The following is a 22336-nucleotide window of genomic DNA, read 5'->3' as shown; positions in this document are numbered from 1 at the left end:
GGTAACGCTCGGACCGAGACATCGTTTGGCCGCTATGTGCGCGACATCTCCTTCACAAACGGACGGGGCATCAAGAAGTTGATTCAGACTGCTGTGTCTCCCTTTGACGGGTTTGTCTTGCCGGATGAGCCTGTGCCGTGGGAGGAGGCACGTATTCGGGAGGCTGCTGGGAAGATTGGGGTTCAGCTGGGTGATTATTTATAGCGAGTAAGGGGCAATTCGCGATGCGGACGGGTCTCTACCATCTGGGTCAGATCTTTAACCATACCATTTCTGACGACATTAAGTTGTTGTTCTAACTTGGCGCTCAAAGTGGACAAGGCAAATCGACCACAACTGATACGTATATTGTACTATCGTACGTACAATGTCAATGCCGACCTATCAAGGAATCCCCACAAATCATGCATGTCTCCCTAATACACATAGATGAAATCCTCGTTCTTGAGGTCCGTCAGATCCTCGAAGCCGCGGTCGCCCACATTATCCGCGCCTTGGTTGAGCACATCATCGTCATTAGCCGTCTCCCGGTTGTCCACCATGCTCAGGTCAACAATCTTCTCGGGCTTGCCCAGCGCCACGCGGGCCTTGGCGTGCTTGACGTTCAGGTACTTGATCAGGAGCATGCCCAGCCCCACCAACACGGCCAGCAGGACGAACAGCACCAGGTTGGCGGTCAGGCCGCGCGTGTAGTGGGGCTTCTCGTCGGTACGGAACAGCAGCGGGCCGACGATGTTGCCGGCGTTGGAGCCGATGAACAGCATGGCCGTCGTCACCTTGCGCTTGGTGTCGCCGCCCGTGTTCTGGCCCGACCACGAGTAGATGAGCGGCGAGATGCCCGGGTAGATGGAGATGATGTAGTAGCCGACGAGGAGCACCGCGCGGTCGCTGGTGGCGCGCCCCACGGCCAGCAGGATGGCGCAGCCGGCGATTGGGCCGAGGCAGAGGAGCATGAGCACGGGCGCCTTCATCCGGATCTTGTCTGAGAGCCAGGCGCCGCCGAGCGTGGCGATCATCTGCACGGCTCCGAAGGGGATGTTGAACAGAATCGTCGTGAAGCTGTCGAAGCCGAATGACTGGATAATCAGGGGTCCGAACGTCGAGATGCCGCCGCTGGGGATACTGTAGTAGTTTGTGTGCATTAGCGGTGAGATCATGTATCCCTGGGTCGGTGGTCGGGGCGACAGCTTGAACTTACGAGATGACAAACATCATCGAGAACCAGAGCCAGGTCTTCGGGTCAAGCATGGCCTCCCATACATGGGCCCACTTCCAGACCCCAGAGCCGATACCCTGCTGGTTCATTCGCAGGCGTTCGATTGCGATCAGCTTGTCGTCGCCCTTCAGGAACTTGGCCGTCATAGGCGAGTCAGGCATGAAGAGACTGAACCGCGCCGATAAGGGTCAGCATATTGTCCCTCCAATCGACACAACAGTCTTCCTCAGAGACGCGCATAGGAAGTAACTCAAATAACTTACAGAGTGACAATGGACCAAGTCACCGTAAGGCACCCGCAGAACAGGAAGATGATCTGGTAAGACTTGAGAACGCCGGAGTCGATGTGGCCAAGACCATAGCTCAGCAAACTACCAAGCTGTGAGGTGATGATTGGACTGTCAGCAGGCTGCATGGGGTTTGCCAACAACGGGTTGCTTTGCCAGCACTACTGATGACTGACGGGGTGTGTCTCTTACCATATTGACAATACCTAACATGGAGTACCATGCCGCGTTGCGCGTTGTCTGTTCTCGACGTCTGTACCACATCTGAATAATGGCAACAAAGGTAGGAGCCACTGCCGCTTCAAAGATACCGAGGAAGAGTCTCGACACGAGCAGCCCGGTGAAATTGTGGGCAGCGACCATGCCACAGAGGATAGCCCCCCAGCAGAAGACCATGAAGGCCAGGAACTTGCCGATTGGGAACTTGACGAGGATGTATGCGACCAGTGGCTGAAACACCAGCTGAGCGACGTACACCACCGAGCCGAGCCACGAATACTCGTCGCCCTTGAGGCCGGTGTCGGTAATGAGGCCGAAGACTGAAGCGTACGAGAGCGTGTTTTTGTCCAGGGACTGCAGGCAGTAGATGAACCTAGTATGAGAAGCAAGGCCCTGTCAGCATTTTGTTCCTGTCAAGACACCTAGAAGGGCCGGTCACAATGATTAACTTACAGCAGGATGGGCAGGATCCTCCAGTCGACCAACTTCACCACGCGTCGGCTTTCGCCAACCGTGACGACAACCTCATGGTCGGCTTGCTTCAGAATCTCGGCTGCCTTGTCCAGGCCCTTGGGATAGACTCCTCGTGCCCGATCCGGAGCGGCCTCGACACGATCCGTGTCAGCCGCGAGCTTGTTGGCCTCGACGTCCCTGGCCTCCTCGACGCGGATGGCTTCTGGGGCGTTGTCGTTTCTTTCTTTGCTGTCCGCCATGTTTGGATCTGGGAGGACCAGACACCGAGTTCAACCGAACAATGACACAACAAAGTCAATGTCTGAGAGGACAAACGAGGAGACAGAATTGAGAACGTGAGAATCGAGATCGTCCCGGAGTCCACTCGGCGGTATCCAACGTTACTTTATAACACGAACATGTTCCTTGAAAATCTTCCCCGGAAAATCATGCATGACCCGAGCGCACGGTTGGCGTGCAACTCAACCGTATACCCCATGGGGATGACGCTCCACCTGCCACATGATGCGGAGAGGAGGCCGGGGGAACAAGGGGCTCCCAACGAGTTGATGGGTACACTAGTGTACCGGGGACAATTGCCGAATCAGTCCAGAATCGGACATCGTTGTGATTTCTCCGATACGATGTAGTCAATCACCGAGGTTATACGGTGGAAAGGGGGTTGGCAAGCCTTGGCGAGGCCTAACGAGCGCTAGCACGGGCCGGACTTCGGTGGCTTTCTCCGAGCCATGATCCTGGATTCCTGCCGATTTGGGAATGGGCCTAGAGTCTAGACGTCTTGGCCCACCGCTTCCCCCGCGGTTCTCCAACGAAGACAATATTCAGTCGTGGTTTTGGGGTCCTATTCCGTGGAGCTTGCCGTGTTGATGGCTCCAATTGACCGAGCAACATCCCATGTCAGCTCCATCGGCTTTCTATTGTCGGTCGAATGGGGCCATGGAGTACAGCTTTGAGCCTTTGACAAGCGGTTGAAAGCGGCCTGCAGGTCCGCTCCGGTCTCGCGACACGTGTGTCAGGCTATCGGCGTGGGGTAGCTATGGTCGTCTCCAAATAAAAAGAACAGCCGCCCTTGGCTATATTGTCGAGCTTCATGAGGGAAGTTGAACATTCCATCTCCCCATACCCTTCGTCACTTCTCACTCCTTGGCGGTCTTGAGTCTCTTTCCGCAGAGACCTGTTATTCCACCGTCCTGTCTTTCAGACCATTCCTCTCATAAGTCCAACTCCAAAATGCCCCCACAAAGAGAACACATCCCGTCCTCCTGGGCCCTCAGCCCGGGTCAGAACGATGACGGTGTCTTGCCATCACTGAGGCTCAGCTCCTCTTCCGACTCCTCTCCGCCGTTCGAGTTCTCCTTTGAGACCGTCCGTCCAAATGTCTTCCGGACGACCTTCAAGTCCGCGACGCACCCCGTCCCACCTTACCCTAGCGTGCCGCGGATGGAGTCGAAGCTGGACGGCGTCCAGGCAACCGTAACTTCGACAGACAAGAGCAAGAAGATCCAGATCGGCTACGTAACAGCCGATCTCGACTTCGCCGGCGAAACCCCGCTGGTGTCCATCTCGATCGAGGGCCAGAAGTTCCCCATTCTTCAAGACGTGCCGAACCGGGGTTACGTCGTGGACGGGGACGGGGTCGCCCGCTACACGCGTTACAACCGCAAGACACTGTACGTCGGCCTGGGCGAGAAGGCGGCGCCAATGAACCTCGCGGGCCGCCGTTTCGAGCTCTCGGCAACAGACAGCTTCGGGTACGATGTCTACCGCACCGATCCCCTGTACAAGAACATCCCGCTCCTCATCAACGTCACCCCTGACGGCTGCGTGGCGACCTTCTCGACCAGCCAGGGTCGCGGTCAGTACTCGATCGGATCCGAGATGGACGGCATGTGGGGGCCCTTCAAGGTCTACCGTCACGACTACGGCGGCCTGGAGGAGTACATCATCGTGGGCAAGACGCTGAAGGATATCGTGCAAACCTACGCCGACCTGGCCGGGTACCCCTTGCTCGTGCCCCGCTGGGCGTTCGGCTATCTCTCGGGCGGCATGAAATACTCGATGCTCGACGACCCCCCGGCGAGCGAGGCCCTGCTGGAGCTCGCCAGGAAGTTCAAGGAGTTCGACATTCCCTGCTCGGCCCACCAGATGTCCTCGGGCTACACTGTCTCGGCGGTGCCGCCCAAGACGCGCAACGTGTTCACGTGGAACCGCCACCGGTTTCCGGACCCGGAGGGCTGGATTCGGGAGATGCACAGGCAGGGCATCCGCCTGATCGCCAACATCAAGCCATACGTGATCGGCAGCCATCCGGAATATGAGAAGCTCAAGGCCGCCGGCGCCCTCTTCACCGACCCGCGCACGGGCGAGACGGCCGTGACCAAGCTCTGGAGCGCGGGCGGCGGCGAGAGCGCACCGGGCGGCCACATCGACTTCACGTCCAAGGCCGGGTTCGACTGGTGGTACAACGGCGTCAAGGAGCTGGCCCAGCAGGGGATTGACTGCATGTGGAACGACAACAACGAGTACGTCATCACGCACGATGACTGGAAATGCGCGCTGGACCTCCCTGGGCTTTCTATCCCGTCTGGGGCCGAGAAGACGCCTCAGGTCGGCGTCTGGGGCCGCAACATCCACACCGAGCTCCACGGGAAAGCGTCGCACGACGCCCTCGTCGAAGTCCATCCAGACGTTCGGCCCTTCGTGCTCACCCGCAGCGCGACGGCGGGAACGATGCGGTATGCGGCCAGCACGTGGAGCGGCGACAACGTGACCAGCTGGCCGGGGATGAAGGGGGCCAACGCGTTGTCGCTCAATGCGGGCATGTGCCTCATGCAGTGCTACGGCCACGACATCGGCGGCTTCGAGGGCGAGCAGCCGTCGCCCGAGCTGCTGCTGCGGTGGGTGCAGCTGGGCATCCACTCGCCGCGCTTCGCCATCAACTGCTTCAAGACGGCCAGCGGCGACAACTCGGTCGGCGACGTCATCGAGCCCTGGATGTACCCGTCCATCACCCACCTCGTGCGCAGGACCATCAAGCGCCGCTACGCGCTGATCCCCTACATCTACTCGCTCATGCTCGAGAGCCACCGCTGCGCCACCCCGCCGCAGCGATGGACCGGCTGGGGGTACGAGTCGGATCCAGAGGTGTGGACGCCCGAGATCATGGACGGCGAGATGCAGTACTGGTTCGGCGATGCGATGCTTGTTGGCGGCGTGTACGAGCCGGGCGTATCCAAAGGTCGCGTGTATCTTCCCAAGGCGGCCGATGCCGAGCACGACGAGGGGTTCATGAACACGAATGCGCCGTTCCAGTACCTCGCCTCGGGCCAGTGGGTGGACATCGACGCCGAGTGGCACGGCGCGGGGATCCCCGTGCTGGCGCGTGTGGGTGCGGCCATCCCCGTCGGCCGCGACGTGCAGGTCCTGTCGCCCGGCGAGAAGGAGAATGTGGCGGATCTGCCGCAGGATGATTACCGTGGCGTCGAGATCTTCCCGCCGAAGGGCCCGTCCAAGAACGGCCAGTGGCATGAAACGACCTGGTATGAGGATGACGGAGTGTCAGCCGTTGGAAAGAACAGGATCTCGTCGTACACCATCGCGTACACGGCCACAGGCGCGGCTGGAGAGATCAAGGCGAGGTTCACGAGGGATGAGTCGTCGGGCTTTGAAGCGCCTTGGAAGACGCTCGTTGTTATCTTGCCGCCCGGCGATATGCGCAAGGTGGTAGCCGAGGATGGGAGGGATGTCGTCGAACTTGGGTTTGATGCACAGGGGCGAAATCGGTTTGAACTGAAGTGACGTTCTTGGGTGGATGACTCTGGGATTGGGAAAATTACGAGCCCCACGAATGTGATTAGATCGAAGTGAAAACGCTGCAATGTGGATGTCGAATCGTGAGTGGAAGGAACGACCTCATCCTCGCGTAAGTGACCAGGGGTGGATTAAGAATTGCGTCTGGACTTATAAGACCGTTATCTGTGTCATTCACAACTTCACGCCAGAGGCTAGCTAGGCCGGTCTTCAGGTGGGGGTCCTATCACCCATCATCAGATACAATGTGGATGGTTCCGTTTTAGGTGGCTTGGTGTTCACCATCAACTTCGCCTCTTCTCTCGTGGTCCTCTTCAGCATCATGCTTGCCGGGCAAGACTGCAGCTCCCGAGACGGCGACAAGGGCAAGCATAAAGCAAGCTGCTGCGATGAGGAATGGAGCTCCCATCCAGCGCTCTCCCAAGGGCATGCCCCAGCGGAAGGCAGCAGTGATAGAGCCAAGGACGAGGAACAAGCCACTAAGCTGCGCGATGAGCTTGTCTTTGAACATTTCGTGCAGGTCCAGTCGTCCTACAAAGAAGCTTGACAGAGCGGGTATGAGGAATGTAAGAACCGCAAGATTGGTGGCAGCGCCAACTGAGGTGATGAAGGACGCCTAGTCAAGTTTGTTAGCATGCGTTGGTTGAGCCAGATACTCCCTTCCAGGCCACTCGCTTTGGCTATCGTCCATCCCAAGCGCTTTGCAACGTACTGCAGTATCAACGTGCCTGCTTGCTCCGCCAGGTGGAGAAGCAGGAAGCTCGAGAGAACGAAAAGCACCCTGGCATTTCCCGGGATCCAGCCACAGAGTCTGACAAATGCTTCCCAACTTACTCATAAACTGTTCTGTGTCTCCGTCTTGGTACCAGAGTCGACTTGGGCTCGGGCGTCTCCACTGGGCAGTGGTTCCGGGAAGGATGGCGACAAAGTCTCTGGCACAAAGACCACGGCGACCAAGAGGCCCGCGGTCATGGCGACCAACCCAATGGTCATGGGTATCCATGGATTTATAGATGTCAACGCACCGCCAACCGGAACAAATACGAGGCGCGGCACGAAGTGGCGGCCTGGATCTGCGCAAAGGCCGTCAGGATCTATCTTGACATCTCATCTGGGTTCACAGTTGGGTATCATACGTACGTACCTTTGCTCAGCCGGGCAGACATCGGCGACCAGAACAAACGAAACGGAAGAGAACGTAGCGGCCCCGGCGCCGATGAGCTGCCACAGGCCGCCAAACCACACAGCTCGCAGCGGGAAAAGGGTCGGAAAACCAGTCTGCAATGCGGGAGTTAAGAACTACAGCAGTAAGGCTGGGTGCAGGCTGAGCAAGGCGAAAAGCTCACAGACGATCCTTGTCCAGACATCGTTCAGGAGGCAACCTGCGATGGCGAGCAGGAGGACCTTCTTGCGCCCGATGCGGTCCGCAAGCCTACCATACGGCACGGCCAGGACCGTAGCTGGGACAGCTTCAACAACGTCTTTCCAGGCGTTGAGGTAGGCGACTTCGCTTTGGACGGGCTCGACCTTGCACTCGTCGGCTCGAGGATGTCCTAATAGTGGTGCGCGATGGGCATAGTATTTGGCGCATACAATATCTTGGAGGATGGCTGTCTGGGGGACGAGGGTGATGTGGCTCCCGATATTGAGTATGAGTAGAACCGCCGCAGCGGAGAGGATGGTGCGCCAGGCGGTGGGACGGGCTTGATGGGTAACCTTCGGCAGGCGTGGCGAGAGGACCTGAACGTTGAGATCGCCAGCATCGGAACTAGAGTCACCAAGTAGCCTTGTCGATTCGTTTGACTGGTTGTCTTGTATTCTGCTCGGCATTTCCTTTTCATCTTTTGTCTTTGGAAGAGCGCGGGGCCAGAATTCAAACAACAGGGAAAGCTTGCGCAAAGAGACGGAAACTTCTGTTGGACGGGTGCTTTTTCCGTGCCGATTGACACTGTGTTCTCTGTAAGGTAATCTGTACCACTGTGAGCCAACTGGGGCTTCTTCATCTGGGTACTGCCATTCTTCCAAGCCGGGTACTCGCAATACTCAGGCTCGGAGACATCCCAAAGGTCGACGACGCCCTCGCCGAAGAGGAGACCTAGGTGGAGCTGAACAGATACTGGGAGCGCACCACCGGCCGCAAACGCCTTGCCCGCGCTACCCTGGCTGCAAACACCTGGCCGTTCTTCCGCTGTGCCTCCGTGCGTTGCCCTGCCTGCGTTTGTGCTTTGCCGACCGTTCCTCATCGGAACTGCGGTTGCCAATGTCGCAGCTCCAGCACAGCGCCGCCAAGAGAAGTACCTGTATACAGCCATGCCCTGATGGGCGCTTTTGTCCTGGTGTACCTCGGCATTGCCGTGAGCGACCCATCCATCCCGCCACTCACTTTGCGCCATAGCTGATTCGGTCCAAACACAGGTCTCACGAGCGATACTGGACTGTTTCCACCTGCTGCCTATACCTTGACCTCATCTTTAGCATGTCACAGCCATGAGAGGCCCCTGAGACGCTGGCGACCATGCTTAGGCCCCATAACAACCTTGTTCTATCAGATATAGCCCTGCGCGTCGCGCCAGGAGAGAAGCTCGCCATCTGCGGAGCGTCTGGGAGTGGGAAGACATCGCTAATCATGACGCTGTTACGCATGACCGACCTGCACCAAGGAGTGATAACCATCGACGGCGTCGACATCGCAGCGCTGGCCGGGAACGATGTCCCTGCCAAACTCAATGTCATTCCCAGGGAGCCCTTCTTCATGCCGGGCACCGTCCGGTTCAATCTTGACCCCGAGGGGCGCGTGTCTGACGACGCCATTGAGACAGCACTCCGCAGGGTAGGACTCTGGGGACGGATCTTTGGCGCGGGGGCGGGGCTGGACGCGGAGTTGATGGCATCCGAGTGGTCTCAGGGGAGACGCAGCTCCTGGCCCTGGCGCGGGCGTTGCTCATGCCCAGCAGGATCCTCGTCCTGGACGAGGCGACGAGCAGGTTAGTACTAGCAGCAGACAGATTTGAACTAAAGTACTAACAAACTCATCCGCGACAGTGTCGATGACAAAACCGAGGCGATCATGCAGGAGGTGATTGACACCGAATGGCGCCAGCGGAAGGTTATATCGGTCCTTCATCGGTTCGCGCACATTAGGTGGTTCGACCGAGTGGCTGTGTTGTCGAGCGGGCGACTCGTGGAATGTGACACGCCACAGGTGCTGCTTGGACGGCCGTCGGCCTTCCGTGAGCTGTACCATGCGTTTAATGTGGGTAGCTACTAGTAATTGGACACAGGGCGGAGGAGGGAAAGCACTAACGCCGGAGGCAGTATATTCGAGGTATAGTAGATGGTTTCATCTATTAAGGATCTCAGCTGCTACTACTGCTTGTGGTGAGAGTTAAATTGGTCCACCTTCGGAGCCTGCAGTTTGAATCTAGGAAGCAATGTAAAGGGATAGGTCCTCTCACCTAAGGTATACAGTCGAGTACTTGGTCTATTGGGAAATCCACCTGTCCCTTTGATACTACTAATGTAACATCATCTCCCCTATCCTAATCCCCGGGTGCTACCCTAGTGATCCTCTAACTCCGTTCGGTCGTGACTTGATGATACCGCCTCCGATAATAGGGTGCAAGAGGGAGAGGAACTTTGTGGTTGGCGCGTTGGACAACGGCCCGCACCAAAGGACAAACACCTCCCTAAGCGCGCGGTTAATCAACCACCATAGTTTGCCCTAGGCCGCACACCGCCAACCTCAGTTTCAGTAAAAGTGGCCTGAAGACACATGAACCTACATCCTTTATTCTTTTGATTTCTATACCGCCGAGAATTTCGCTTCCGGTGCGCAATCATAATTACTACTGTTGCCATCCAACAACCCCCATGCCACCCGTCATTACGAGTTGGAGCGAACTGGCCAAGTCAGGTCTTTACGAGACGTTTGACAAAGAAACACACGAATTCCTCTACACGGCATTCACTGTGATTGACGACGATGACGTCTTATACTTCGGTCTACTGCGGATACCAAAGCTCCAGATCACGTTGGACCAGGCCACATCCGCGCTTGAACGGGTACCCGACGAGGACGTCCCATCCTGAAGTGCCACAGGACGCCCAGATAACACTTGCTCCGGATGACGTGGACCTCAAGGCCTACTACATCAAGCGACCGAGGCTGAACATGTACTACGAATACAAGAAGGACGACTGCCTGTACGCCATCCCAACCCTCATGCTCGATGAGCTTCACGCCTTGCAGGCCGTCTCGCAGCATCCACACCCCCGGCATCATCCGCTATCACGGCTGTCGCGTCAGGAGGGGTCGCGTCACGGGGCTCGTTCTCGACAGGCATCCTCACAGTCTGAGGGATTATGTCCAGGACGGGGTGGGCCAGACCGAGAAGGAACCCTTCATGGCTGCGCTGGAGTCAGCCGTCCGGCACCTCCACTCGGCGGGCTTTGCTCACAACGATATCAGCCCGGCCAACATCCTCGTGGACGCGGCGGGCATGCCGGTCCTGGTCAACTTTGGCTCGAGCCGCGAGATTGGAAGAAAGCTTGGGCCCTCGCGCGGGACGCCGGGCTGGATTGACGGCGATCCTCTTAATTACGATACTTCGGAAGAGCGTCACGATTTGTCGGCGATTGAGAAGACCAGGGATTGGTTGGATAATCCTACATTTGATGACTGATTATTAAGTGCATTTGGTTCTGAAGGAGAAGCCAGCCTTTTGGCGGAGGATGGTGTCGGGTAGGCAGAGAGAAAAGCACAAGAACAGGCAGATGGAGCTTACATAACACAGCACCATTAATCCACCCTCTCGTGGCTTTGGTATGCGTGGTGTACCGTCCTATTTCCGGATAGTCCTTGTCAAACTCCTGATCGGCTCCTCGCATTTCGGTTGCCGGACCCGAATCCCATTTAACCTTGTCCACCCCATCATTTTCCGAACGGAAGGCAGAAACGGAATCGGCAATAAGGTCGCGGATGTCCTGGTTCCAACCTTGAAGACCGCCTCTTTGCCGTGCACGCCGCCATTGGTGTTCACTTCGAAGGCGCAGGTGCCGTATTTGGCCAGTGCATGCTGAGTGAAGACATTAACAGTCCTGTTTACACTTTCCGTTAGTGTACCCGTTTGTGCTGTAGAAGAAATGAGTACCAGCTTTTAGCTTACCAGATTCCCGGCGCCGCGATGCTTTCGCGCAGCTTCAAGCAGTCTTTGGCGAGCGGCCATCCGCTGCTTGCTGGGGTTTTCGAATGACGACGCGCTGCAGACAGTGACATTATAAAAGGTGTGCTTAGCCGCATTGGTGTTATCGATACTGGACCTCACAGTGTGAGAAGCCGTTGGATAGTTGGATATGCCCGGAGACCTGGTCAGAGATGATCTTCGTTGGTACGCACTAGGTGATAGGGAAGAAAGCTGGAATCGCGAGGCGGAGAGTATGGAACTGCATGGCGTACATCTAAGGGTCAGGTGCGCGTCGCCCAGATGAGCCCATGGCTACCGAAAATGTGTGATCGTGGCAATACGGTAGGTCCCAAGCTTATTGTAATCGTGTACAAGGATTAGCTTCTAGTTTTCGTCATTCGAGTCATATAATTAGCATTGATCTATCAACCCTAGACGGCATCACCAGGGTCGATGTTGTGCGCTTGGTGCAACCGGATATCCTTGATGGAGTATCGGTGAATGGGATCCAATGCCATCTTGGAGCCCAGCGACTGAAGGGTCATACGCGAGAGCCCCGTCAACATCACCTGTCCCCAACGGCCTTAACACTACCTACCCACTGAGCATCCATAATAGGCCATCATCCCCATTCGGACGCAGTGGCTCCTGTTACTCCCAATACCATCCATAAGACTTCTGGTCAGCGAAAAATGAGCGGAGATCTGGTTAAGTATTTCCCGCAGTCAACTGGAATATGTGACCATCGTAGAGAGTAATATACAGCATAGTAGTAAAGTAAGAGCGTTCCTCCGAGGAATGCCCCAGTGTCTCGGAGTCTCATCCTAAGAGAACCGGAAACCCTTACACCCACGGCCCGACAACTGGAGCCCGTCAATACCGGGGCCACCGCAGCCCAACGGGGGGCTTGCGAAACGCCAGCGCTAGCCACCCAGCAATCAGGCACAACCCGCCCAGGGGCGTGACAGGGCCTAGGAATCGGAAGCGTTCGGTGTCAAGGGTCAGGGCGTACAGGCTGCCGCTGAACATGGTCATGCCGGCCGTGAAGAAGGTGGCGGCGACAGAGCTGTTTCTGGCCACGAGGAGGGCGACCGAGTGGATGAGCTGCCCTGCAAGGTCAGCGCTCACTGAAGGAAAAGAAAAATGAAAAAAACGGAAAAATGAAGGAAAGGGCTCTGTGTAAGGAAGTCGTAGGTAAATATGTCACCTGGTATTGGGCAGCGGTTGACCAGTTGGCCAGTTTCTGGGGTTCCGCGATGTACTTCTTCAGGCCGTGCGCGCCGAATGCGCCGAGCGCGACGCCCGCCGCTCCGTACACCGCGCCGATCTTCCAGAAGACCGTGTTCATTGCGTCGTTCTCGGACTCGACTTTTCTTTGCTGTGAGGTCGGGAGGAGGGGTGTGGTTTCGTCTGTGGCCATCCAATTCAACACGCTGCCTGTCTTCTTGTCTTTGGCTTGCTCGGGTGCATCGGAATCGTTGGCGGAGTTTGAAGTCGAAATAAGCACGGTGAAGTGGGGCGCGGCTCTTGCTCTTACAGGGGCTCACTGGTGGGCTACCGGTACGTCTCCACCAGGTCACAGGTCGATGCGAGGCTGGCTCAAACTCAATCTGGATTCCGGAACCTGTACCCATGCGTGCCAAAACGGAAGCGATTGATCTGAAACCCCATGCCAGAAACGAGCGAATCGATTGATTGACTGGAAACCGCGCGTATAACACTCACTACAGCTTTAAGCCTCCTGTGGTATCATGTTAGTTTCCTTACCTTCTTGTCATTTATTTCCTCCTTTGCTGTGTCATCGTCATTTCCATGTCTTGCTCTTCTTTTTTCCACGTCCTTTTCTTCGTTTCTCAAGTTCCAAGTTTTTAATTGGATCCATCGCTCATTATCACTTTAAAAATCGATTTGTTAAGGGCATATTCCATAATCATAGAAGCATAACATGTCATCTATTTCGTGTCGTCCCGCTACCGCGTTGCCTAGAAATCTACAAAATGTCAAGTGATTGTTGGAATGCTAGTGAGGTTATTGGCGACAGTCATTATGAAAACGTTGGGATTACAACTCAACGCCCGCACTCCGAGCGACCTCTCCAATGGAGGATTTAGAGGCGTACCAGGTACTAGTACATTAAAGTATGAGACCTCCTATTTTGGACCCGAGCCTTCGATGGATGGAGCAGGTCATGTTACGCCAAGTCATGTCATTTTGTTCAGAACCGTGGTTCGGGGCTTATATTTCTCGGTATGTGGTCTCTTTTCCAGTGATCGTGGCCCGGAAGCCTGCTCGACAGAGGCTCACAGCCGCCTCGTTCACCATACTATTCAACTGCGGGTATCCCGCCACGTAAAACGCGATTACCCTTTTAGGTTGCCTGTTTGCGAGACTGGATTCCACCTTTGGTCGCCAGTTAATGGCAGTTACCTAAGATAGGTACGCGTCGAGCACCTTCGCCACCGCGCGCGCTTCGTGTAAGGCAACTGGTCCTCAAAATTCTTCCATCTATTCACTGCTATTGTTCTTATTCAGATCAATAGTTGCCAATTGCACCTGCCCCGCATCTGCCTTATTCCTCTCCTCTACTCTCAGTTCATAAATTCTCCAACTCTCCAACCAACCTTCTTATCACCAACAACCAACAACCAACAACCAACTTCGTCAGCGCACATCTTCAGTTTGACCCATGTAAGTTAAGCCTCTGCCTTCTGGTAATCCCCTGTTGGTTTCCATTATATCACATTCCTCATTCAAAACCAGAAACTCTCTGGTCAGTCATTTTTCTCAGCGCTGCCATACCAAACTTGACCGACTTCAATATTTTCAACCCGACTTAACGGTCTCCTGCCAGACAATTTCATATCTGCACCATTTTCGTTCGCCCTGACTTCTTTAATTTTCATCCTTCCTCTTCAATCTTCCAACCCTCCTCCCGTTTTTCGTCACTCCTCTTCCCCTTTGCCACAAGGTTCTTCCAACGTCATCCAACATTCCCGCGACGAAGCAGCCTTCACTAACCCACCTCGCAGACAATCAACTTCGCGCAACAAACATGGCCACCGGAAACCGCAGCGATTCGGAGGAGAGCTGCAGCCTGTTCGTGGGGCTATGCTCGGCCCGTCGTGGCGCTGCGTCCGACGAACGCAACCAAGAGGTAAGACCACGCTCTCGTTGCTTGATCCCTGGCGCAGACCTCCTGTCTCTGTGCGTCGGGTGTTGCTTGGCCAAGCGACATCTGCCTGCGACTACCTGCGATGATCTGTAGGGACACCTGCAGTAGCAGGAGGTGTATGGTTCAAAACGCGCAGGGGCAGGACCCCCCACTGAGTCCTAACTGCTTCGGTGGCAGGTCGCGATCCTGATCGCAAGCTTGGCCTTTCAAGGGCTTGCATTCAGGGAGAAGTTCACGTGCCACATGTGGACTAGCGGGTGTCGTAAGACACAAGCCTGAGGCGCTACTGACATCACTGGCGTCCGCACGCCCCCGTTGCCGACTTCGGGGGTTTCCGCCTACTCGGGGTTCTGTCGTGCCAAGCGCTTTAAAAAGCTTCACCGTGGACACCTCTTGCCCATGGAGTAGGGGTGCTCGGGCGTATCGAAGAATGGGTATTCCGCGCAGCTGATCCCAGGCGGATAAGGCCTTCTCACTCAATGCTGCAACGCGCTGTGCTCATTCTCTCGGTACGGTCGGACTTTCCTATGAAGTGCGCAAGAGCTCCACGGTGGAGGAGCCTCCGCCCAGAACACGGGACTTCTGCTTGGCTCCTACATAGGGCAAGCTTCTTAAAAGGCTTAGCCGTGGACGCCTGGCCCTTGGCTAGGAAGGTTACGGTGGAGGGGACGCCGCCCCCAGGAAGCCCAAGTCGAAGTCCCCGGGCCCTCGGGGGATGAACGCAACGGGGTACCTGAAGCTCCGATCAAAAGGATGGGTACGCCGCCTAGCGCATCCTCGGCGGATCAGACCATCTCAATCACTCAAAGCTACGGCGATGTACCTGTAATTTTGCCCGAGTTCCAGCTTCTGCCAGGTGCGGGGACCTTTGTTGGGGGCACTAGTTGATCGGGCAACCGTCTTACTCAGCGCTCAAAAAGCCCAAGCTGACGAGAGATAGGTCGAGAAGGACGACCTCAAGGAACTCGTCGCCGTTGCGGAAAGCTTGCACGACAGGTTCGACTCATTCACCGCGAAGCACAAAGAGGCCGAATCGGGCGCCGAGAATCCGAGAGGACCAGCGAAGCGCATGTCGCGCGACGAGCTTGAGGAGGCGTATCTCCTGGTATGTCACTCCCTTCGGCCTCCAGAACTCCATTCTGTCATCCTCTGTCATCCTATGTCATCTTGCCTGTCATCCTTTCCGTCCTCCCCTCTGTGCTCCTCTCCACCGCGCCTTTGTCTTAGTCGAACAGCCCAGCTTGCCGGGGAACTCCCAATATCATCCTCTATATCTATCCACCTTGGTGCATACTACTGATACTAATCTTTTATTTATACTGGCAGACCCGTCAAGACAACCGGGAGATCCGTCAAAACTACCGGGAGACCCGTCGGGAGAATATGGAGCTGCGTGAGGACGTTGAGATCCTTGTCGAGCAAAAGGCCGGATTGAAGCGTGAGCGTTCCGCGGTAGGTCAATGGTTCCAATCACTCTGTCTAACCCCAAGTCAACCGTTATTCGCATTACGATCCAGTATTACTATCGGTGTGCTAACGTCCGACTTTGTCATCAGTTGTACAGAGAGAACGCAAGGCTCGGCAAACTGCGAGTCCGGAACAACATTCTGGAACAGCAACTGGAGGAGTCCATGCAAGAGGAGATGAACCTAAAGCTTCAGCTCAACCATCTTAAGGTGGCTCAGAAACTGGGCTGAACCCAATCCCGGTCCCTAAAGTTGTGGACACGATGCAACGGAGCAGTGGAGGAGCGGGAAGTTGGAGGAGTTAGTCAGGCACAGCAGCTTGTCACACAGATGTCTAGGATGTTCTGAGGGAGCCCTAGGGTGATAACTCCTACTTTTCAACAGAGAGTTGTTTGGCTAGACAAACCATGTTTGCCATGCAACGCCACCCAGTCCTGCGAGGGCCCTCTTGTCCGGTGAAAGTGAACAGGCATGTTTTCGTTGGACCCATCGAGCCCTCCCCGTTATTCCCGGAGTTGATACGAAGAACAGATTGTCGCAACGTTGACCTACCTGGTTTTGTGCTCGCCGATCATAAGGATAAGAATGGACTAACCAGACTGGGCCGGGAATCCTGAGTCCTAGAGCACGTGAGTATAAGGTGGTGGGCTCATTCGCATTCCCAACATGCTCTTCAGTCACTGTCCCATCACTGGCATGAGTCCAGTCTCCGCTTAATCAGAAACACGTTGCCGAGCCCGCCATGGCTACTGTATACAGGACAACGCCGGAGTGGCGGAGTGGGTGTTATTAGGGCGGAACTGGTGACAGCCTGACAGGGCGCCTGGTCTCGAATCTGCAATAACACTGCTAAGGTTCCAAAAGATTTATTTCGACGCGGAAAGGCAGAGTGTTTCGCAACAAACTAACAGCTTCTGTTCCTTTAGATCCTTTCGCTGTAGAGGAAGAGGCCGTTTTGATGTTGGGATTCAAATCGTGGGGCTGACCCTTTTGTGTTACAGGTATAGGGTTGTGCCCTGTAGTTATTTAGTTCGAGACTTGGCTGCATAAGGTACGGGATTTTCTCCCAACAAAAAAACAGCAACGAACAACACCGAATTCATTGCCCTGTTCCATTTCCCATCATGATCTTCAAATCAGGCGCCGACGAACATTCCGCGGTTGAACTGCAGCGGTGCTGATTATTCCAAGACATTGATTGGCTAGTTCCACAATTATGTGGGTCTAGTAACGCCCGGGCGCCTTTTCAAAACGGCCGGCAAAGCGAACACTACAGTGGTCTGAACTCTGAAATCTGACATCACCACACTCACCACCACTTTGCATACGGCCATCATGCATCGCATTCCCACCACAAAAGAGGTCGTGCCGGGGGCGGCCGTCAACATTGTGCTCAAGGCCGACCAACCCACCGGCCGCACAGTCCAAGGCGTCGTCGGGCAGCTGCTGACCAGAGGCAACCACCCGCGGGGCATCAAAGTACGCTTGACGGATGGCAGGGTTGGCCGCGTCCAGAGCATGGCCGGAGCCGCCGTGCCATCGACAGCCCAGATTCAATCAGAGGGCTCCGCAGTCATGCCTGCCGAGACGACGGCGGCGGGACCAACCTACGGCGGGCGCAGGCGACGGCGTGGCGGGCATAGCCTGGACGGGGACGAAGAGCAGCCTTCGTCCACACGGGCGGTTGGGCTTGATGCTTACATCAAGCCCGCGAAGCAACGCGGCGGGGCGAGGAATGCGGGAAGCGCCGCCCGGAGCGTGACGCGGGAAGCGGGGATGGAAGGCAGGATGATCGGGGCATCTGCCGAAGAGGAAGAATCGACGTGCCCCGTCTGTGGCGAGTTCAGAGGCGATGTCGCAGCGGTGACGCATCATGTTGAGTCGCATTTCCAGACAGGGCCTGCGATTGGGAGGTGAAGGCCCAATCAGCGGCACCCCTTATTAACGCACTTAATTAGGTAGGTACCATGTACCTTGGGCACCCCGGCTTCCAATTTGATTGTGGTTTCAGTTTGTTGAACAAACCCGACTTCTGCAGACTCCCAGGTCTCCGTCACGAAACTAAACGGGACGCGAAATTGAACAGTCGACTCGGACAGCCAACTGCCACCAATCCTGTCGAGTCAACCGTGACGGTGGCCAACAGCCATCGGGCACCAACCATGACGCGAGACATGGAGGAGCAGCCGCTCTGGCACCGACTCTGCTACGGCTCCCTCCTCACCTGCGCCATCGCATATACTTCGACATCGGCGTGGCGCGCCGTGACGGGCGTCCCTACACGGACTACCTGGATGGCCGCAAGCGGCGCAAGAAGTCTCCCGGGTCGAGAGTCGTGTCGGCATTCACCCCACCGCCAACGCGCAACTTTACAGGCTTACTGCTGTCCTGCCGCACCCTGTACGCCGAAGTAGCCACTCTGCTGTATTCTGCCAACCAATTCGTCATATTCTACTCACACGAGGCCGCTCTTGGACCGCTTCACGCCCTCTCGTCAACGGCCGTCTCCTCTTTGACGAGCCTTAAGATCGGTCTTAACGAGTGCTCGTGTCACCATCGCGTCGACTCGCACAACTTCCCGCCGCCTTGCTGTTACGGCGACGTCGACGTCGAGCATGAGCCGCGGCCCAATAGTGACCGTGCCCACTGCGCAAAGCACCACGGGAGTGTACACCGCCGTCCGCTGCTCGATTCTAGCTCATCGGATATAAAGTCGACCTCTAAGCTTACAGTCCAGGCTATATTGACTACATGGCACGAGGCTGCGGTCCACTTGTGTTCCCATGTTAGCGCTGGACGTCTCGCTCTCTCGTTAGTCTGCGATATCGACCATCAGCACGAGTATGCACGGGAGGCTGGCCAGCTTGTCGTCGCCCCTCTCGCCCCCTTCCCGCCGCTTAAAGACTGCCATGTACGGCTTTGCAAACAATGGGACCGCCCGCTTCAGCAGCTAGCCGAAAGCGCTGTCCGACAAGCCTGCCCTAGGCCTTCACCTCTTCGCCTTGCACCTGCCAAGGTACCGTCGCTTCTGGTAAACCTGCCACGCGAGCTACGACTTCTTATTCTCGAGTACACAGACCTGGTAACCACCTGGACCGAGGTTACATGGTGCAGGCGATATCGCCGCTATCAAGTATGCCAGCCGTCTTGTCTAGATTCCGAGGGTGAATGTCAGCCTTTTATTCATCACGGGTGCCGGCTAAACCGATGCCTTGGCGCCGACCCCAAGGAACTGCTACCACCCTCGCCAGGCTGTTTCTGCCGCCGCCGACATGCTGCCTTCTCCTTCACCTGCAACTGCTGAGCTCCACCAACCAGCCTCTTTCTCCTCTGCCGCACCTTATACCGCGATGCTCAGCTTGTCTTCTTCTCGCGGAACCGTTTCATTGTTCACGGTGTCCAGGCGTTCCCGTTCTGGGCCCTGCCCCCAATCCAAGACGAAGCACGGGACCCGGGAACCGCCAGCAACAAGGCGTACTACCTATACAATCGTCTCGCTACGTCAGATTTCCTCCGAGATGCCGTCCCTACCGACTGTCTCGCTCACCTCCGCTTCCTCGAGCTCGTCTTTCCCCCTTACATGCCCGGCGAATGGCCCGTTGGTAAACACCCCGCCATACTAGTCTGGCGCGACACGGTCAATTGGCTGCGTGGTAAGATCGACGCACTGGCGCTTACGATCCGTGTCGTCTTCGCCGACTTCCTTTACGACCCAGCGGCGAGCCGCAAGGGGACGACCAAGGATGAAGGGTGGCAGATTATGAAAGGTTACAAGCACATCATACATCCTTTGAAACCCCTCGTCGAGCACGACGGCCTGGCCGCGCTCTACGTACAGGCAGCATTTCCCTGGGCATGGGCACGGGACACCGTCCGACAGCGAGATCCTGGGGACGACTGGTGGAGCCTGCGGCTGGCCGAGCAGGAGCAACGGCTGAAGGAGCACTTGGAACGTTTACCAGGCTGTGAGGCGATTGTCGATTCACGGAACAAATCCGAGCCGAGAAAGAGCGCTTTTCAGACCTGGTATGATATACACTGGTATTAACTCATGTGGTGACCTAACATGTACAATTACTACTCTACATTCTCTAGGCGTCGTGGCCTGCGTCGGCAACAGCCAGATGTTGCGGGGATATAACGTTGGTTGGCCAAACGCCTGCCAACGGACGTTCGTTTTGGCTGGCGCAACACCAGAAAGCTGAACCGAGCATGCGTTCGCTCGTCGCTCGCCATCCCTGGCGCTAGACGCATCGGGTAATGCTTCGGCGTCATCATTGGTGGCTTCTTGATCCCTTCTCCTAAATCTTTTGCGATGTCTGTATGTTTGGGATTTGGTTCGGAGGGAGTTTACTTGATAAAGTGTCTGATTGATGGGTGTTATCACTCCATGTACAATCTAGTACTTATGTGCAGCAGGCTCCTGCGTGGTATGAGCAAATCCAAGGTATGGCAAGAGCTGGCTCTCTATCATGCTGGCGGCTCCATCATCATGTCCGATGTCTTGCCTTTCTCCTATTTCCTTCCTTTTCTGCCAATACCGCGTTAAACCAAGAGTAGTCAAGCAGATTCACGTCTCCAGGCTAAATTAAGTCGTCATGGGCTACTTTGATTGACTAAAGCACGAGCAACACCAGTAAAAGCATAAGCATAATCTGTCTGAAGCCCCAATTTGTCCTCATCTCCGTCGAGATAGTATTTTTCGGCACTATCACTAATCGAGACCATTTCAACCGTCGTTGTCAATAGGAGGATGGACGACCCGAAAGGGGTGGAAATGGGCGGCCGCCACTGTCCGCCTTCCGCGACGGTGATCAAAACGTGCAGCTTTCCTTACCTCCAGCAAGCCAGGCGAAATTGCTATCACGACACCGATCCCCTCCTTTAATGCTGGTGCTTTACCGTTCATAGAACAAGCAGAGGCTGGTTGGACACGAAATAAAGGCATGAGAGCTCAAAACATGAGCGCCAACAGCTCTGAATGAGTCTCTGTCTAGATAATAATGCAAACCATTGGGCACCGTTCATGTTGGCAAAGAACGACCATATTATTATTATATTCGATTACTGTCCGTCCCGACAACCCATATGGGAGTCCTCGCTGAGCTTTGTGCGTCCGACGCGGTGCTAGGCAAACTAATAAGATACACACCAAAGCGTTGTCCGCCTGTCTCGGTGGAATCCTGGCTTTTCGTTCGGCGTTCGCAGCAGCGGCACATCCCCAGGAGAGGCCGTAGCGTTGGTATGCAAAGGCACAGAATCGAGGACGTCACCTCTCCGATGGAGAAGAAACAGGTTCTCGCCGCCGTCCACGAGACATCCGGGTCCCTGGTAGACGTGTTGAGCGTGGTCAGTCGGACGGCGGATATCACGCATGTACTGTCAGAGGAGTTAGACATCGTGGTTAAGTAAAAGGCGAGACATACGCGATGATGACGAACATGAAGCCCAAGCAGAAAACGCCCATGAGAATGACCTTGTGCAGCGGCGGTAAGGGTAGCGTCTTGAGCAGCGGGAGTGGCATGACAAAGATGACCACGTCGGTAATGACGTGCAGTATGCCGTGGGCCAGCCAAAAGCGGTACCGATTCGGGCAGGTCCAAGTAGGCTCAAGAGGATCCCAGTTCTTGGACAAGGGAAGGCAGATGACGACGGCGAGGATGCCGCCGACGACGGTCCAGATGGCGATGACGACCAGAAATATGTCACACAGCCGTTTGGTGGTCGGAAGCGGGAAGACGCGCCGGAACTGGAGGAGGAAGGTGGCCTTGACAAGCATGATGATGAAGTGATAGCCCGGCGTCGAGACGAAGAGCAGCTGGTTGTATTTGATGTGAGCATAGCCCAACTCGACCATTAAACCGGTGCCTACATACTTGGAGAAAGGCTGATCTTTCGCTTAGGGAAAGGGCATTGATGTGTAGGCCCAGCCCGAGCCTGGTACCTATGTCGGCATCAAAGTCAGTCTGGGGTACCCCGCAGTTTCACCAGTTGGCTTGGGACATGTTTGTATGTACCGTATGACATCAAGATAACACCGGCGATTGCTGATGCCTGCGGTGATTCGTTAGGATACCCATCATGACACCTCGAGTGCCGAAGGCTCAACGTAGCGGACAAGGAACGAACCAGTGTCACGGCCAGCGCCCAATCGTCAGGACCGAAATTTCGAATCACCCAGATCCGCACGTAGAAACGCAGCGCTACGACAACCACGTTCATAAGCGCCATGGTGACGGAGAACGCGATAAGACCTCCGGCCATACTCTCACCCGCAGCTGACTGCAGGTCGCCTCGCTGATATCCGTCCATGGCGCGCGTGACATGTGGCAGTGGGGGTCTGAACGGAATCGTGTCTGGAGGAAATCTCCAGGAGCCTGCTTGGTGTGTAAAGATCGATTATCGACCAAGCACCGTCCATTTGGAAGCTGGATGCTCACCGCTCAGCTTGGGGTGAAGGTTGTTGCACAGTGGTGGGATATTATAATTTATGACGAGAGTCGACAGAG

At 55.8% G+C, this 22336-nt stretch overlaps 9 protein-coding genes across 9 annotated transcripts; 5 read left to right on the top strand and 4 right to left on the bottom strand.

Moving 5' to 3' along the window:
• Window positions 1–416: 416 nt before the first annotated feature.
• B0T15DRAFT_401011 (allantoate permease) lies at window positions 417–2435 on the bottom strand (the record flags this gene model as incomplete). Its single annotated transcript, XM_062865085.1, has 5 exons — window positions 417–1122; window positions 1199–1384; window positions 1480–1595; window positions 1696–2095; window positions 2176–2435. The coding sequence occupies 5 exons, from the start codon at window positions 2433–2435 to the stop codon at window positions 417–419; spliced, it is 1668 nt and encodes a 555-aa protein (XP_062718644.1).
• A 539-nt stretch (window positions 2436–2974) lies between these two features.
• B0T15DRAFT_258090 (glycoside hydrolase family 31 protein) lies at window positions 2975–6194 on the top strand. The gene has a single exon (XM_062863279.1). It carries the CDS (start codon window positions 3427–3429, stop codon window positions 5992–5994), a length of 2568 nt encoding a protein of 855 aa, XP_062718643.1. The 5' UTR covers window positions 2975–3426; the 3' UTR covers window positions 5995–6194.
• A 74-nt stretch (window positions 6195–6268) lies between these two features.
• Window positions 6269–8249, bottom strand: B0T15DRAFT_495435 (uncharacterized protein; the record flags this gene model as incomplete). Its single annotated transcript, XM_062867096.1, has 5 exons — window positions 6269–6622; window positions 7032–7079; window positions 7147–7284; window positions 7357–7774; window positions 7996–8249. 5 exons carry the CDS (start codon window positions 8247–8249, stop codon window positions 6269–6271), a joined length of 1212 nt encoding a protein of 403 aa, XP_062718642.1.
• A 272-nt stretch (window positions 8250–8521) lies between these two features.
• B0T15DRAFT_559274 (P-loop containing nucleoside triphosphate hydrolase protein) lies at window positions 8522–9357 on the top strand (the record flags this gene model as incomplete). The annotated part of the gene is made up of 4 exons (XM_062870501.1): window positions 8522–8836; window positions 8923–8990; window positions 9049–9259; window positions 9322–9357. 4 exons carry the CDS (start codon window positions 8522–8524, stop codon window positions 9355–9357), a joined length of 630 nt encoding a protein of 209 aa, XP_062718641.1.
• Window positions 9358–9876: 519 nt separating this feature from the next.
• On the top strand, window positions 9877–10688 carry B0T15DRAFT_486439 (kinase-like domain-containing protein; the record flags this gene model as incomplete). Its single annotated transcript, XM_062866360.1, has 3 exons — window positions 9877–10068; window positions 10106–10209; window positions 10268–10688. 3 exons carry the CDS (start codon window positions 9877–9879, stop codon window positions 10686–10688), a joined length of 717 nt encoding a protein of 238 aa, XP_062718640.1.
• Window positions 10689–11843: 1155 nt separating this feature from the next.
• Window positions 11844–12669, bottom strand: B0T15DRAFT_258077 (uncharacterized protein). Its single transcript, XM_062863278.1, has 3 exons — window positions 12397–12669; window positions 12037–12293; window positions 11844–11867 (listed from the first exon to the last, which is right to left on the bottom strand). The coding sequence occupies exons 1-2, from the start codon at window positions 12607–12609 to the stop codon at window positions 12063–12065; spliced, it is 444 nt and encodes a 147-aa protein (XP_062718639.1). The 5' UTR covers window positions 12610–12669; the 3' UTR covers window positions 11844–11867; window positions 12037–12062.
• A 4493-nt stretch (window positions 12670–17162) lies between these two features.
• On the top strand, window positions 17163–17744 carry B0T15DRAFT_401570 (uncharacterized protein; the record flags this gene model as incomplete). The annotated part of the gene is made up of 1 exon (XM_062865117.1): window positions 17163–17744. One exon carries the CDS (start codon window positions 17163–17165, stop codon window positions 17742–17744), a length of 582 nt encoding a protein of 193 aa, XP_062718638.1.
• A 245-nt stretch (window positions 17745–17989) lies between these two features.
• B0T15DRAFT_486437 (uncharacterized protein) lies at window positions 17990–19968 on the top strand (the record flags this gene model as incomplete). Its single annotated transcript, XM_062866359.1, has 5 exons — window positions 17990–18143; window positions 18203–18495; window positions 18565–19081; window positions 19133–19727; window positions 19923–19968. The coding sequence occupies 5 exons, from the start codon at window positions 17990–17992 to the stop codon at window positions 19966–19968; spliced, it is 1605 nt and encodes a 534-aa protein (XP_062718637.1).
• An 853-nt stretch (window positions 19969–20821) lies between these two features.
• On the bottom strand, window positions 20822–22270 carry B0T15DRAFT_258021 (uncharacterized protein). Its single transcript, XM_062863276.1, has 5 exons — window positions 21957–22270; window positions 21845–21881; window positions 21704–21771; window positions 21269–21645; window positions 20822–21206 (listed from the first exon to the last, which is right to left on the bottom strand). Exons 1-5 carry the CDS (start codon window positions 22137–22139, stop codon window positions 20882–20884), a joined length of 990 nt encoding a protein of 329 aa, XP_062718636.1. The 5' UTR covers window positions 22140–22270; the 3' UTR covers window positions 20822–20881.
• Window positions 22271–22336: the final 66 nt, after the last annotated feature.

This window comes from Chaetomium strumarium (assembly GCF_033439665.1).
Source record: "Chaetomium strumarium strain CBS 333.67 chromosome Unknown B0T15scaffold_6, whole genome shotgun sequence".
Taxonomy (NCBI): Eukaryota; Fungi; Ascomycota; class Sordariomycetes; order Sordariales; family Chaetomiaceae; genus Chaetomium; species Chaetomium strumarium.
The sequence above is the reverse complement of the archived record's forward strand: the minus strand, read 5'-3'. Positions and strand labels throughout refer to the sequence as shown.

What these genes read in the sequence shown, in the direction of transcription:
- B0T15DRAFT_258090 (XM_062863279.1), top strand. Translation starts at nt 3,427, where the DNA reads ATGCCCCCACAAAGAGAACACATCCCGTCCTCCTGGGCCCTCAGCCCG.
- B0T15DRAFT_258077 (XM_062863278.1), bottom strand. Translation starts at nt 12,609, where the DNA reads ATGGCCACAGACGAAACCACACCCCTCCTCCCGACCTCACAGCAAAGA. An exon ending in CAACCGCTGCCCAATACCAG is followed by an intron (nt 12,294 to 12,396) that starts GTGACATATTTA and finishes CTTGCAGGGCAG; the next exon opens with CTCATCCACTCGGTCGCCCT.
- B0T15DRAFT_258021 (XM_062863276.1), bottom strand. Translation starts at nt 22,139, where the DNA reads ATGGACGGATATCAGCGAGGCGACCTGCAGTCAGCTGCGGGTGAGAGT. An exon ending in AAAGATCAGCCTTTCTCCAA is followed by an intron (nt 21,646 to 21,703) that starts GTATGTAGGCAC and finishes AAATACAACCAG; the next exon opens with CTGCTCTTCGTCTCGACGCC. An exon ending in GTTTTCTGCTTGGGCTTCAT is followed by an intron (nt 21,207 to 21,268) that starts GTTCGTCATCAT and finishes CTCCTCTGACAG; the next exon opens with TACATGCGTGATATCCGCCG.